Source organism: Suricata suricatta, chromosome 6 (genome assembly GCF_006229205.1).
Source record: "Suricata suricatta isolate VVHF042 chromosome 6, meerkat_22Aug2017_6uvM2_HiC, whole genome shotgun sequence".
Taxonomy (NCBI): Eukaryota; Metazoa; Chordata; class Mammalia; order Carnivora; family Herpestidae; genus Suricata; species Suricata suricatta.
In genome coordinates, this window is record NC_043705.1 from 147,749,936 (window position 1) to 147,764,564 (window position 14,629).

Here is a 14,629-nt window from a genome sequence, read left to right on the forward strand (position 1 = left end):
AGTGGATGCCCACGCCTGCTGAATCAAGATGCTCAGGGTGTCATGCAGCTGGATGACAAGGCCCCTCGGCCTGCTCAGGGCCTACTCCATTTGTTCCAATGCTCTGGAAAAGTTTTCTAGAGCGGTTTTGAAAGCTTGCAGCAAGAAAGCTCCAAGTTCATTGCTTGTTTCTTGGATATCTGGGTCAAAACTTCCAAAGAGGGGCGTGCAGACTTGGATGTCGCCCCGGCCAGCCCTAAGCAGCACAGCCCGGAGGTCCTCGGCAATCACATCATATTTCTGCTGGTCAAATTTGGACATGGCCAGCTCGTCCTGGGGGTAGGCGGTGCCCTCAGGGTAGCAGTCCTTGGGCACTGGGAACTCAACATACCGAAGCTTGGGCAGCTCACAGAGAGCGGTGAAGAGGTGCCTCAGGGCCCGGGCTGACAGTGGGTTCCCCAGGAAGCGGAGCTCACACAGCTCACGGCAAGGGCTCAGGGCCAAGATCAGCATGCTCACGTGGCTGTCCTCAATGCGGCACTCCTCCAGGGTGAGAATCCTTAGGGTCTGGGCAGCCCGCCTCAGCAGCCGGAAGAAGGTTGAGGGGAACAGACTGAACAGGCTGTGCCCACTGAGGTCCAGCACCTCCAGACACGTGCTGTGGGTGCAGTCTGCCAAGAAGGCCATGTCTGCATGGTTCAGGGAGCAGTTGGCCAGGTCCAGGAGCCTCAGTGGTGTCCTTAGGGGGCTAAGGCAGGACGGAAAACAGCACAGGTGAGAGGCGGCACTCGGCGCCTTGTTTACCCGGCCTAAGAAGAAAATGGCTTTTACATATGTAAACATTGGAACAAATCAAAAGAAGAAAGATACTCTGTGACATGTAGAAATAGTATGGAATTCAATTTTCAGTGTCCATAAATAAAGTGTCATTAGAACGAGCGTAATTCATTTCCATGCTGTCTGTGGCCACTTAGGGGCTGTGACGACAGAGCTGAGACTTGAACCAGTGGTTTGGCCAAGTGTGGAGAAGAATTAAGCCACGGCAGGTCTGGCCTTTGTCATCAGTTCCTAAAATGTGAAATCTGTTCTGTCACCCACCCACTGTGTCTGCTCACATGCTTGCTGTGGGGCAGTGAGGGGCACAGGAACTGGCACAAAACAGCTGGCTTCACCAGGAACACAGAGAGGAAGCCCTCACAACTTCAGGGCAGGGAAGAGTCAAGGAGCCATCTAGTCTGGCCTGAGCCTAGCCTGGGACCCTAAAGCTCCCCCCCCACCACCCCGCTCCATGTTCTAATGTAAGTGGGGTAGGTGGCCTGGCATCTGCAAATGCACAGCTGAGAGGAAACCCTGCTCTGGTGGGCGGGAAGAGCACCTGTGCCTGGGACTCGTGAAGAAGGCACATTCTCAGCCCGAACTGCCCTGGGGTCTCGTGCCGCCAGGCTGAGCGCTCAGTGCAGGAGAGTATATGGGGTCCTGTTCTCTGCCGCCCCCTCCTGTCCCCCACACCTGTACTTCCTGGGTGCTGAGAGCCTGCCGTCTACTCACCATGCTTGGCCTTTCCCCGGCCCCTCCATTCAGGCCTGTCGTATGGGCCACAGAAGCCAGAGAAGCCCTTGTGAACACGAACGTGGTCACGTCTTCCTGCTCAGAACCTCCAGGGACTTTGCTTGCTCAAGAACAGCCAAAGCCCTCCCTTCCTTCCCTCCCCTCCCCTGCTCACCTCTCTCACACTGCCCTGCCTACCAACCCCAACCTTCTCAGTAGACCCAAGTTGTGCTGGGCTCTGATGGAACTCATCACCACCACATGCTCAGTGTTGGAGGAATTTGTTAAGAGACAGATAATATGCATATGCACATGTACGTTGTTTGTTTTGCTAGTTTTCTCTTCTGCCCACTAACCAAAAACAGTCCTCCTTGAGTTTTCTGTGTTGCCAGGCTACACACGACCTGACCCCCCCTGGGTCACACCCCTCTGTCTGTGCCCTCCTGCTGCTCTGGGCCCTCACGGAGTAAAAGTGGAGGGAGCTTATCACGGCTTATAAACAGCTAGGTCCCATCCGACAGTCTCCTGTGCACCTTTGGCCTGGCTGCTGAGAGGGCCCTGTGTCACCCAGACCCATGCTGAGTAGCTGTGAATAGAGACACCACTAACCCGCCCCCCCCCCCATGCTGTTACCCCAAGACTCACCCGAGCAGTTTCCGGACCTTCCCTGTCAGGGTGGAGAAGGCCACACTCAGCTCAGTGAGCTGCGTCATCTGGCTGAGCTCCCAGGCAATGGAGGTGAGGAGAGGGTCCTTGCCGTCAGGGGCTGGGGTGCGGGTAGGGGGCGCGTCAAAGGCCTTGGCAGGCAAGGTGAGCGAGGCCAGCCGGGGGAAGCCCACCTGGGCCAGAAGCTGCTGCACGTGTCCTGCGTGCAGTCGCACGTTGTGCACCACCTCCAGCCTGCGCAGCTCGGCGGGCCCGGCCAGGCGCAGCACGTGCAGGAGCTGGCTGGGGCCCAGACTGTCTGCGCGGAAGGAAAGGCAGTGCACACGCAGCGGGGCAGGGCCTGCTGGGCCCAGGGCCTGTGCCACCACCTTGAAGTTGCCCTCTGTGACAAAGAGGTCAGCAAGGACCTGGATGGGGCACTGGGCCACTCGGGGCTCGGCCTGCAGCTGGCAGCAGATCCTGGCCAGCAGCTCCGTGCGGCCCCACCGGCCCAGAGCCCTGCCACAGGGGCACCGCTGCACCTGCACGTCTCGGATGCCCGTGAGGTCTGCCACCCGCAGCCGCCTCGGGCCCCCGGCCCGGAGCACGTGGTCCGCGAGGCCCTGCACACAGGCCTCCAGGCAGGCCCTGCAGGCGCGGTCCCTCAAGTCCTCGGGGGGTTCTGATCGAGGTCCGAGCAGCGCACTCAGCCGGAACTCCTCCAGGGGCCAGCGCTCCAGCAGGGCGCGGATCACCTCTGCCTGCTCCAGCAAGTAGCTGGCTTTGAACAGGAGTGGGTAGAGATTGTAGGCCACACCATCCAGGCTCTGCTGGGCCACCTGGGGGTGAGACACCAGGGTCTCCGCAGAAATGAAGCGCAGCGACCTCATTGTGTCCGCCCGTGGCGGCCCAAAGGCAGGACAATGCTCTCCCCTTGTGATTCTCCCAAGATGTATGCCCTTCTGGCTTATTTTTAGCTGCAGCTGCTGTGAGCTTGAAGGTGGTGAGCAGGCCCTCTGGTCATCTGACAGCTATTTTGGTCACGGGTGCTTGTCTGGCTCTGGCCCTGGAGGCATCTGCCAGTGGCTAGCCTGTGCTTGGGGGACTCCGCCGGTGAAAGCAGACTTGCCTGAGTGCTTGGCTAAGGAGTACCGGGGCCCCTGAAAAGAGCCCCCCATGCCCACTGCAGGGGGTCCTGTGCTTGGGAGCTGCAGTTGGCACCATGGCCCCGGCGTGGACCAGGGAGACCCCAGACCCTGCCCAAGGCCACATCCCCACAGAGTCATGGGAGCCAGGCTCTGGGTGAGGGGTGCATGTCCCTGGGCACAACAGAACCAAGAAGGAGCAACGTGAGCAGAAGCGCATCTGGGAAAACAAGGCCCATGTATTTATGTTCCTGAAGTTTGGAACGAGTCAGCATTGGAACAAAGTAACAAGGGAAACAGCTCAAAGCAGCTGGGAACCCCAAAGTCTCTCTTCTCTGGTGTGTACCCTGCCTGTCCACCTGCCCTTAAGGCCTGGAGGTGCCGCCGCCTGGAAGATGGGGGTCTCGTGGGCAAGACACCTGCAGCAGGAAACTCATTAAACATCTGCCGTCTTCCTAGGCTTTCCCTGCTTCTTATTATTCTGCTTCATTTGGTGAGGGGTGGTCCTCTTGGGGCACTCTCTACACCCCAGGTCCCAGGCCTAGCTGCTGTGCCCACACTCCAACGTGGGCCCCAGGCCTGCAGGGGGTGACCAGAAGCCCCACTATCCACACATGCCTTATTAAAAAAGAAAGGGAACGGGCATTCCAAATATACCCAGAGGCCACCCCTGTGTCTGCGACACACCTCCCTGGGGGCTTCTCCAGGGGCCCATCGCCCATGGGCCTGTGTGGCCTGGAAGGCCGGGAAACGTGGTTCCAGAGGGCTCACCCTGCTCTGAGACACCCCAAGCCTGCCTGGACCTCCTCACGGGAACCGGGGGTCCGTGTGTTTCCACCCCAACTTCAGCACACCCCTCAGAGCATGGGGGGGCTCAGAGCCATGCAGGTGTGGTGATCTGGGTCAGCTGGTCCTCTGAGCCCGTGGGCTGGGGTTGAAGAGCCATACAGGCGATGGCCAGGCAGGCAGGGCCCACGGCACACTGACGGGAGGTGGCCAGCAGCCGTGGCAGGAGCTCCCAGCATGACCTCAGGCACAGGTCTGGGCCAAGGGTCCTCTGCTCCATCTGACGGGGATTCTCCCTGGAAGGGCTGTCCCATCCAAATACCTCACAGCTGTGAAAAGAATGAGGGTCGTTACTCAAACCCCACAGGTCTACCCCACCCAGCTGCTTGGTGCCCAGACGTGGACAGCACTGCGTCCTTGCCTGCAAGGTGCTCTCAGACTCACGGACACACATCCATTTTTAAAAAGCACTTGAGGTGCACCTGGGGGGTGCCGTCAGTTAAGCGACTGACTCTTGATCTCAGCTCAGGGCATGATCTCATGATTCAAGAGTCCAAGCCCCACATCGGGCTTTGTGCTGACAGTGCAGAGCCTGCTTGGGATCCTCTCTCTCTCCTTCTCTCTGCCCCTCCCCTGCTTGTGCTTTCTCTCTCTCAAAAAATAAATAAGTAAACATTAATAAAAAAAAAAAAAAAGAAGAAGAAGAAGCACTTAGGGCCAGGCGAGAGAGACAGAGGCATTCTCTGCAAGGCTGGCTGCCCCGATGGTGGATTCATCCCTGGGTCTGGGTCCAGGCAGAGCCTACAGGGTGGTCACCTCAGCTGGCATCCCAATGCATTTGGAGGTAAAAATGTTCTGGCCCTGAACGTGTCAGTTCTGTTTGCTGTTCTGACACCAGACCGTGAGTGTGTGTACCTCGGAGCACTGCCCTCTGGCAGGGCTCCAGGGCATGGGTTATAGGAGTGGGTGTGGGGAGTCCTCCATTCTCAGAAGGGCAGGATGCCAGGTTCCCCAGAGGCCACTCTCCAGAGAGACAGTGGTCCCCATCGGCTCCTGTGGCCTGGCTTCTGGGAAGTGACCGCACCAGGTCTACGGACCCTTTCCTCTTGGAGGAAGGAATGCCTGAGCTCGCAGAAACAACCCTCTGCTACCCTCTTTGACACGCGGTGTCCAGGGTGCAGAGGCAGTGAGGTCCCAGGGAGGTCGGTGCAGGGGCAGAGTAGCAGGGGAACAGTGCCCTGGCCAGGGCGCTCCTCCTGGGGGGCTGCTAACGTCCAGCCACGTGACTGTGCACGGGAGCGTATGGAATGAGGTAGAGACACGGCCGAGCTGTCCGGCTGGTGGTGGCATGTCCGGCATCTTAGGGTGACAGTGGATGAGAGACTCCTCCCGTGACTTCAGGGGAAGCCGGGACAGCCCCTGGCCTAGGGAGTGTTCTGCCTTCCAGCCAAAGCACTGGCAGAAGGAAGGCAATCACCGCGAGAGCCAGGGACCCAGGCGCGTGGGCCAAAGACCTGTTTCCCATACTCCACTCAGCAGGATGCCCTCAGACGTGGCCCTTCCCTCTGACGCGGCCTAGAAGGCAGACTGGGTGTCCCCCCAGAACTGGGGGATGGCTCTCACAGAGTGGGGTGATGGGGTGTCTCCCCAGAACTGGGATGGTGCTTCCTGCAGCGGGTATGTGCACGATCCGGGGCGGGGCAAAGGCCGGCTGAGAAGGGCCCTGTGTGTGAGTAGACCCCCACCCTCCCTAGCCCTGGTCTCCCCAGCCCTGCCCTCTCCGGGGCCACGTGCCTGTGTGTACATCCTGGGTGGGGTCTGGGCTCTCCGTGCTCCCAACAGGAGAACACAGAGTAGCCAACCCTCGGGCACAGAGACGCACCCAGAGGACCCCGGGCAAGTCTTGAGTGTGCCTGGCAGCGCCTGGGCCTCTCACAGGGCGGTCTCGGGGGAGGTACTCACGGCGGTGGTGAGCTGGCTGTGGAGCTGCGGCCGGGAGCCCCTCCTGGGGACAGCAGGGGAGGCGCTCTGGTGGCCCTCCTCACACAACAGCCCTGGAAGCCTGAGGCCACCGGCCCCCGATGACGTGCACTCCGTCACTGCAAAGAGGGGCCGGGTCAGGGGCGGCTGCCCCTCTTGCCGCCTGGCACTCAGGGCCCATGAATGAGAGAATGAGGCACGCGCTGTGTGTGCAGTTATTACAGGACAATGTGGGGCTGGGTCAGAGCAGACGGGACGCGCTGCTGAAGGCAGACACCCTGATGAGCCAGTGTCTCCTGACCCTGCTTTTCTGAAATCAGAGAAGACGGGCCGGGAGGTGCTCAGGTGACCTCTCCACCAGCAGGCCGCCTCTGACTCACTCCCGGCAAGTCAAAGGGGAAAAACAAAATGAGGCCAAAGAAGGACCACACGGCTTAAATAAAAAGCTGAAATAGGACAGGATGAGGTATCGGCCCTAAAGGGCTCTCGGGGGGCTGTGCCGTATCACTGCACACCAGGCCGCAGCCGTGGCCCTGCCGCATAGGCACGACCTCCGTGTGGTGGGGCTGGGGGGTGCCTCCCCACACACTTCTGCGGAGAAGAGACAGCCCCGCCTCCAGACCTGGGCTTCACTGGGGATGCACCAGCCCACGTGGGAGCTAGGGAGGACGGCACCAGGACAGTGGAGTGGCTCCGGGCTGGCAATGTGGAAGTGCTCCCAGCCATGCTCCCCGTGGGCCTGCCCAGAGCACAAACCTGACCGAGGCAGCAGATGCTGTTCTGAGCAGGTGTGCAGCACGCGGCACACTTGGGCACGCCCAGCAGGTTTCGGGCACACGCCTCCATCTGGGCAGAGGGGCCTTTGTGGTCGGCGGCGCCCTTGGGCGTGTGGCCACGGCGGGCACAATGGTGGCTTGGGAGGACCTGTGTCCCAGGCAGTGTCGCCCTGAGGAGGGGCCTCGCTGGGGCTGTGAGAAGGATTTCTCCAGAAAGCCAGACTCCTGAGATCCTCCAGGTCATGTGTATGAGATGCCCCACACACAGGCCACTAAGGAAACCAACCAACACGTCCTTCTCCCCACGTGGAGCTGGTGCTCGGAATATTAGGTGAGTCAGGCCTCTCTGCACACGGTCAGCCAAGGGGGGACCCGTGTGGGCGGCTTTGAGACCGGCAGTGTGGCCGCAGCCTGCGCAGCACACACGAGTCCGTCACAGAGGGCTGCTTGTGCCCCACTCACCCGCCTGTGGTCACGGGCACGCTTAGCCTCCGTCTCTGTGTTCTCCTGTCAGCCCTTCAGCTCTCTCCTCTCTTCCCATATCCTTTAGGGTTGACCTCTCCCTACAATTCCGTTTAATCTCCCCTGTCAGTGTATTTGCTGTAAATCTTTGCTTTGTCACATCAGGGGTCATTTGGGGTTTATAAGGTAGATCCACTGAGTTACAATCTGCCATCGCGCGCGGCTGAGGACCGCCACATCCCCGTGGGCTCTGTGTCCACACACCACGGGCCTCCGGCACGTTACCCTCGTGTTCTCTTGATATCGTGCTGTTCAAACAGCCACTGTCCGTCAGAAATTTAAACAGAAGAGCCCTCCTTTCTGCAGCCTTTTTCCCACCCCGTCCTCGGGGTCTGTCCCTGAGGAACGGTTTTGGCTTTTTTGGCTTTCGTATGCAGGAGCATTGTTTCGCTTTGTTTCACTGTTCCTGACAGACACATTTGTCATGCCGAACTCTGACAGTTGTCAGACGAGGGAGGCCTGCCCACCGTGTTGTTTGCCGTGAGAAGTCCCTCTGGCTGCTTTCAAGATGTCTGTCGTCACCGGGTTTCCAGAGTTTATGACGCGCATTCTGTGTGCTTGGGGTTCACAGGTCTTCTTGGGCCCTTGGGTTTACAGCTTTCATCAAGTCAGGGAAATATTCGGCTCTTGTTCCTTCAGAGTTTTGTTGTCTCCCCACTTTGGGGACTCTGGCACCTGTTTATTCGGCTGCTTGAAGTTGTCACACAGCTCACTGATGTTCTTCTTCCTTGATTCTCCTTGTGTCATTTTGGACAGCTTCTGTTGGTGCATTTCTACTAATCTTTTCTTCTGCCAAGTCTTACCTTCTGGCAACCCCACTCAGAGACACGTTCGTCTCAGGTGGCCGTTTATCTTAGTTAGTTCGAGCCATCTTCCCTGCCATGACTTAATGTTGTGGACATCAGGGACACAGAATGGCGGTGTGACCGCCAGGACTGGTGATGCTAACAATCACATCAGTTCTGGCCGATGCTGCCTGACCGATCACTGCCCTTGTGTGGTCTCTCTCCTACGAGCTTGCACGCCCGGCACCGGACAGCGGGAGTCCTCCCTGTCGGTTGCTGGATACTCCTATAAATCCCCTTGAGGTTTGCTCTAGGAAGCAGTGAGGTTACCTGCAAATGTCTTCCATCCATGACATGCTGGCAGGTCAGCAGCAGGTGCCCGTTCAACACCCTACCCTGAGCAAGCCCCTCCAAGGATCTGCCGCTGCCCTGGGGATGAGGCTGCTACTGTCTGTGCAGTGGGGGGCGGGGGGGCTAGTCCCCCAGAGGTTCCAGCCTAGGCGGCCGCCTCAGGGGCAGTGCCGGCCAGCACTCTGCTGGGCCCAGACCCTAGAGGCCTCACAGTGCGTGGGGCTCCCCTGGGCTGTCCTTCTCCACTGGGAGTCTGCAGGCTCCCCACACGGTACCCGGGGGCTCTCAAGGCAGAAATCGGACTAATGACAGGAACGTGTGACACATCCCATTCCTGCCTCTCAGGTCACTGCCCTCAGTGCCGATGTCCTTTGTCTTAAAATCTTGTTTCACAAGTTTTGTCTGTTTGTGTTTTGTCTGGTTTTTGTTTGCTTGCTTGTTTTAAATCTGTTCCCTATTACCTCATTTTTGGTGGAAGTAAAAATTTTTGTTGTTTGTTTTCTTAATTAAAGAAAAATTATAATGTGTTTGAAAGCTTTTGGAAGTAGACAGGAACAAGTGAGATAAATGAGCGTGTGACCTGCCCCCCGCCCCCAGAACCGGCTGTCAGAGGCCAGAGCGCGTGCCCCCGTGCCCGAGGACACTCACACGTGGAAGGCTGGCTCCCCGTCTCCTGTTCCAGCTCATCCTCCTCCTCGAAGCAGGTGCGCATGTCATATGGCCAAGGGCAGTGGGCAGAGCTCCGCAGGGCTGGGCTGGCAGCAGCAGGCAGGCCCAGAGGCCCCAGGGCAGAGGAGGACTGGCTGCCGGAGGAGGAGGTGCTGCTGTCTGAGATGGTAGAGTGTGGCCTCTTAAAGGAGGCGGCGTGGTCACAGCGGGGCACAGCTGTGGGTGCTCGGCTCCAGGGCTCTGGAAGGGGAGAGAAAGCAGTCGGTCTGGCTTTGGCTCCAAAAGTACAGTCCAGACTCGAGAATGAAATGGTCATCTGAAAGCTGACCGGGTCTTCTCACTGCAGTCATGGCAGGCATGATGTGGCCACCACTCTCGAGCTCACCGTGCTGGCCCTTGGGGCCCACAGTGCGTGCCAGGGCCTGAGTCCGAGTTGGTGGGACAGAGTGAGGGTGAGGCCTGAGGCCACATTACCTGCCCCCTTCCTGATGGCCCGATCACTTATGGCTGCATCGCTGGGCTGGATGTCCATGAACGGTTTGCTGCCCATCCCCATGGACACCATTTCCTGCATCCTGAGCTCTGAAACAGAACAAGGGAGGACACTTTTCCAAGCAGCTGCTTGGCTCTGATACCAACACCATCCATCCAGACCGGGAGCATGTTGGGGCCTGGCCCAGCCCCCTCTGCAAGTGTCGCTGGGGGGCCAGACATGGTGGGGCTCCTGTTTGGGCACATGCATGTGGTCTGGCCTCACAGTGACTTCTCTCAGGATCTCAAAGGCGTAAACAAGAAAAAGGACACAGGACTCTGTGCTTGGGTGTCCCTCTGGGGAGAGAATGGCAGCGTCCCCTGTCCACATGAAGGACAGTTCGCGGCACAGCAGGCCCGGCTCGCCGGCGGCACATGGCTGCCAGAAAGACAAACTGACAGATGTCTTCATGTCTTTGAACACTGCATGAGATAAGAATCTGAGAACGAGCGAATCCCTAGTAAAACCAAGCCAAGAAAAACAAATATAATGATTATAGTTGGTAGGGCAGTGGGGAGGGTGGGACAGGAACAGAGGAGACTAGGGAGAGTGACCCGGGCCAGGCCAGGGGGCCTTCCTGCTCTTTGTAAGGCTGGCTGTGCTCCAAGGAGACCGAGGGGCCAGTGAAAATCTGGGCAAAGTCACAAGGCACCATGTAGGCACATGTATGTGTGCACGTGTGTATGTGCACACATGTGCGTGTGTATATATGTGTGCACGGGGGGTCTACCCTTTGAAGGAGGCTGCTGAGGGGAGGCTGTATGGCATCTCTGATGACAGGTCAAGGCCAGGGTAGCTGCTGCTAAGGGGCCAGGCCATTGTGTTTAGATGTCTGGACTTTGGAGTATCTCAGACCTGGGGGGTCAGAGCTGCCAGCAGGAGGGCCATCTTGGAGGGGCCGCTACGTAGATGGCATTTGTGGCAGCCAGACTGGATGAAATGCCACCCTGTGGGTGTGAACAGAGATGCCCCCCAGTGAGGAAACTAGGGGTGGAGGGGAAGAGGAACCAAGGAGGCTGACTTCCAGGAGCAGAAACCTGGGGAGGGTCCTGGCGCATGGTGCACGGTGACTTACAGAGGAGGGCCCTTACCTTGAGGAAGGCTCAGGCTGTGCACCAGCCTGTCATCCAGGAGGGCATGGTGCTTTGACAACAGGGTGGGGTAGAGAGCGGGCCCGAGTGGGTCTAAGGTGTCATACAGTTAGGGAGTTGCCGTGGTGTGGGGACAGGGGTCTTGTTTACACGTGAGTGTTTGTGTGCTGAGGGGGCCCTCCCAGGGCACCTGGGCCTAGGGCTCTCCGAGGGCCACCTGGCCCAAACTGGCCCCAAACCCCTACCCAGGTCCAACCCCTCAACCCCTGAACCCAACCCCTGAGCCCATACCCCTAGCCTGAACTTAGCCCCTGGCCCCAAACCTCTACTCCAAGGTCAGGCCCCTAAACACAGAGCTGACTCTGGACAGTCCTCTTTGACCCACCTCTGTTCCGCAGAGCCTGCCGCCACAGGATCTGCCCTATCACATGGGTCCAGGCTGCCTTGACCTCTGCGGAGCTGGCCTGGAGAATGTAGGTGTCCTGGGACCTCCGCCGTCTGCGGAACCAGATCTCAAACCTCAAGCCGCTGTCTCCGACGTTCTCCGTCATCCCAAGCTCGGCTGTCTGCACCACAAGCATTGAGTGCAGCAGCGTCAGCAACCACAGATCCAACCGACCGCTCCCCGGCTGACTGTCTGGCCCCAGCACCTCAGTGTCGGGAGTCTCTTTACCCAAACAACCAGTGGTGGGGATGAGGCAGGACTGGGGCCCACAGGATGAACTGGGTTTCATTCCCGTGCACTGTCTCCCTCTTGGAGCCTCAGTTTCCCCACTGGAGAGAGGAAGGCTGGACTGGAAGGTTCTGTGGCTGCTGCACCGGATGGGACCACAGAACCCTGTCTGATGTGCTCCTCGGCACTGGCAGGTGAGGGGTTATGGGTGTGGGACCCTCTCAGGAGCGCACAAGCTCAGAACCTGAGTCAGGTGAGGGCCGCACCTACAGACCTGCCCAGGGAAAGCTTTTCCCCTCGCCAAAACCCGAAATGAAGTTACCGACTGAGGAGACTCTTCCCAGCCACTGAACCAGTGCATGGAACTATACAGGACAAGTGTCTCCTTGCAGCTTTTGCAGGTCTGAGGTTGTCGAAGCTCAGACACAGAATCACGTGTCCCTGTGCATACCCAGCAGACCAGGACCTGACACCCAGCAGCATCGGGTGAGAGCAGGCGCGCTACCTTGAAGGACTGTTTGTACATGTAGGTGTCGTGGCCTCCATCCACCTTCTTGGTCTTGCTAAACAGGATAAGGTCTTCGAAGAGGAAGACATGCCTCAGATACTTTTTCCTTCCACAGCAAACGATAAACTCGTCCTGGCATCTCAGCTGCCCCTGCTCCTTCAGATTTACCTGCAGATGGAGCAAGCCTCCTCAGAGACAGCAGGACCTGACCCGACCCCATCCTGACCCCCAGAGAGGGGAGAGGGTCGGAGGGGGAAGTCGATCACCAATGGGGAGTGACTCAATCAATGCTGCCTATAATGAAGCCTCCACAAAACCCCAAGGGACGGGACTTTAGCGCTTACTGCTTGGTGAACAGGTGTGACGCTCAGAGGGGGCACAGAAACGCCATGCCCATCTCCACATACCTGGCCCTGCGCCTCGCTTCCATCTGGCTCTTCCTGAGTTACATCCTTTACAATACACTGGCCGTGTCATAAGTACACTGTTTCTCTGGGTCCTGACCTTTGCGACTGGTGTGTGTAGTGCAGGTCAGGGGCAGTCGTGTGGGACGGAGCCCTTACCTGTGGGGCCTCACGCTATGTCCAGGCAGTGGTGTCAGGATTGAGTTGAATTATAGGCCATCCAGCTGGTATCTGAGAACTGCTTGGACATATGGGGGAAAACTCACACAATGTAACTGGTGCCAACCCCTCCGGGGCAGGGCTCCTGCTGGTCTGCGTGGAGGTGACAGTGAAAGCCCCTCTCTTAAATTTTGAAAGCCCTTATGTTCATTTGAATGGAAGCCCCCTTGTTGATGTGGTGCCAGAGTCTCACTCATTCCTGGAGATAAACCCCAATGTGGCTGACCTGGCATCAAATTATGAATTCTGCCTCTGAGCTTCCCCTGCTCCCTAGAAATCCCTCCAAGCTGTGGTCTGGGCCGATGTCTACACGAGAAGATGTGGCCTCCATGCCCTAGCTGGGTTACTGCTCCCTTGGTGGTTTATCCCAAACCGTGACCACCAATGGTAAGTTTCTCCCCTAACCTTCCAGCCCATGGACAGCTCTGTCCTCGGGGTTACCTGAGAACAGCTGGTCCAATCCCAGATGACTCAGCTGTGCCCGCTGATAGCAGTGCTTCAGAGGCCTGTGGGTTCTGGGGGTGACCATGCTGGGGTGCCCTGAGTCCTCCATGGCTGCTCAGAGCCACAGAAGCCGCCAGAGAGCTATACTTTGTGCCAGACTCCATCACCGGTGCTGGCCATAGCCATGGGTCTGCCTTCTCCAGCTGATGTCAGGAGTCCCACCTCCGAGCCCAGCTATGGTGAAAGGGCAGTCGGCACGTCCCTGGCCAAGCCCGTGCGTAGGCCAGTTCCCTGTGCAAGGCGTCCAGCGTTGCCAGGAGGAGGACATCCATGTGGGGGGTGGCCTGGGGGCTGTGCTGCCTCCTGGTGGCCAGAAGGGCCCATGTGCAGATTACTGCTCACAAAACCCTTAATGCTGTTTTTAAGCAGGGTACCCACATTTTCATTTTGTACCTGGAATTCTGTGGCTGTCCCTCTGAATGTCAGACATAGGGGTCTGCCAGAGAAAGGGCTCCTCTTCTGCCTATGGTGGTCCCACCATCTACTGTGATGGGGTGGGGCATGGATGCCAGACCTCAGGGCTCCAGCAGAGAGGCTGGCAGCATGGGATGAGCCAATGCTGGCTTGCCCCAAGCCTGATGGCCCAAATTTTCATGCATCCGGTTGTTCTCAAATAGCCCTAATAAACAGATGGTTGGCCATTTAAAGCCTGCCTGCTCTTCACACCCTGCAGCGGCTACTCCAGTCACCTGGACAGGAAGCCCCTCTCTGCTCCCCTCACCTGCCATCTCCTTGAGGGTTCTCAAGCTTCAGGAGACTTCCCCAAAGGAAAGCGTATGTGTTCTGACCCCAGGCCACATCTTTCCTGAACTCATGAGAACCCATCAGGGCCTCAGGACACTTACATCACAGCCTCGGACTGCGTCCATTGCCAGCAGGTCATTGCCATGGCGCAGCTGGAAGCGGACCACATCCTCGGCAGCCTGAAGCTCACCCAACTCCTGCTCCCAGGCGGGGCAGCAGCTGGCCTCCCGAACCAGGTCCTGGAGCAGCAGTGCATACTTGCCCATGCGCTGCACGGGCTTCAGCAGGTAGGAGGCCAAGTCCATCTTGTCTCCCAGCTCCCGCTGCTTTTCCTGCAAGGGCCAGGGTGAGAGGGTCAGCCCCCGAGCCAGGTGGGGGGCAGCGCGGCTCGCGGGGTGGGGGGGTGACCTTGAAGAAGGCGTTGCCATGGCTGTAGAGCAGAGCATCTGACCGAGGCTTGTTCTTGCTGTAAAGCGCGTACATGCCAAACTGTTCCTCCTGCAAAAGGGGAGGGCACCATGGGCCTGAGTCGGGGGCTGGGGTCAGAGTCTATGCCTCTTCCCTCACCCTCCGTGTGCTTCCCCCCGTGGGCACAACAAAAGTAAGCTCAGTGCTGCATTACGATCCTCTGGGCTTCCCAGCCTCCGAGGGCTGCTCAAGTCGGGTCTAGAGTTCTAGAATTGGTCTTTACCGTATAGGGTTTGGGGGAAGAGTGAGAGAAAGTCCTCATGAGGCTGGCCTGGGAAGTGGCATGGAGAGCCTTTGTTC

At 58.4% G+C, this 14,629-nt stretch overlaps 2 protein-coding genes across 2 annotated transcripts in view; both read right to left on the reverse strand.

Moving 5' to 3' along the window:
• Window positions 1-6: 6 nt before the first annotated feature.
• LRRC14B (leucine rich repeat containing 14B) lies at window positions 7-3,475 on the reverse strand. The gene is made up of 2 exons (XM_029941137.1): window positions 2,173-3,475; window positions 7-727 (listed from the first exon to the last, which is right to left on the reverse strand). The coding sequence occupies exons 1-2, from the start codon at window positions 3,060-3,062 to the stop codon at window positions 82-84; spliced, it is 1,536 nt and encodes a 511-aa protein (XP_029796997.1). The 5' UTR covers window positions 3,063-3,475; the 3' UTR covers window positions 7-81.
• Window positions 3,476-3,536: 61 nt separating this feature from the next.
• Window positions 3,537-14,629, reverse strand: part of PLEKHG4B (pleckstrin homology and RhoGEF domain containing G4B) — a 78,038-nt gene continuing 66,945 nt past the window's right edge. The window contains exons 14-21 of the mRNA XM_029941136.1: window positions 14,270-14,359; window positions 13,963-14,193; window positions 11,988-12,158; window positions 11,195-11,375; window positions 9,661-9,768; window positions 9,166-9,426; window positions 6,066-6,202; window positions 3,537-4,432 (exon numbers count right to left, since the gene is read on the reverse strand). Coding sequence (XP_029796996.1) covers window positions 4,427-4,432; window positions 6,066-6,202; window positions 9,166-9,426; window positions 9,661-9,768; window positions 11,195-11,375; window positions 11,988-12,158; window positions 13,963-14,193; window positions 14,270-14,359 — 1,185 coding nt within the window. The 3' untranslated portion in view covers window positions 3,537-4,426. The remainder of the gene's footprint in view (window positions 4,433-6,065; window positions 6,203-9,165; window positions 9,427-9,660; window positions 9,769-11,194; window positions 11,376-11,987; window positions 12,159-13,962; window positions 14,194-14,269; window positions 14,360-14,629) is intronic.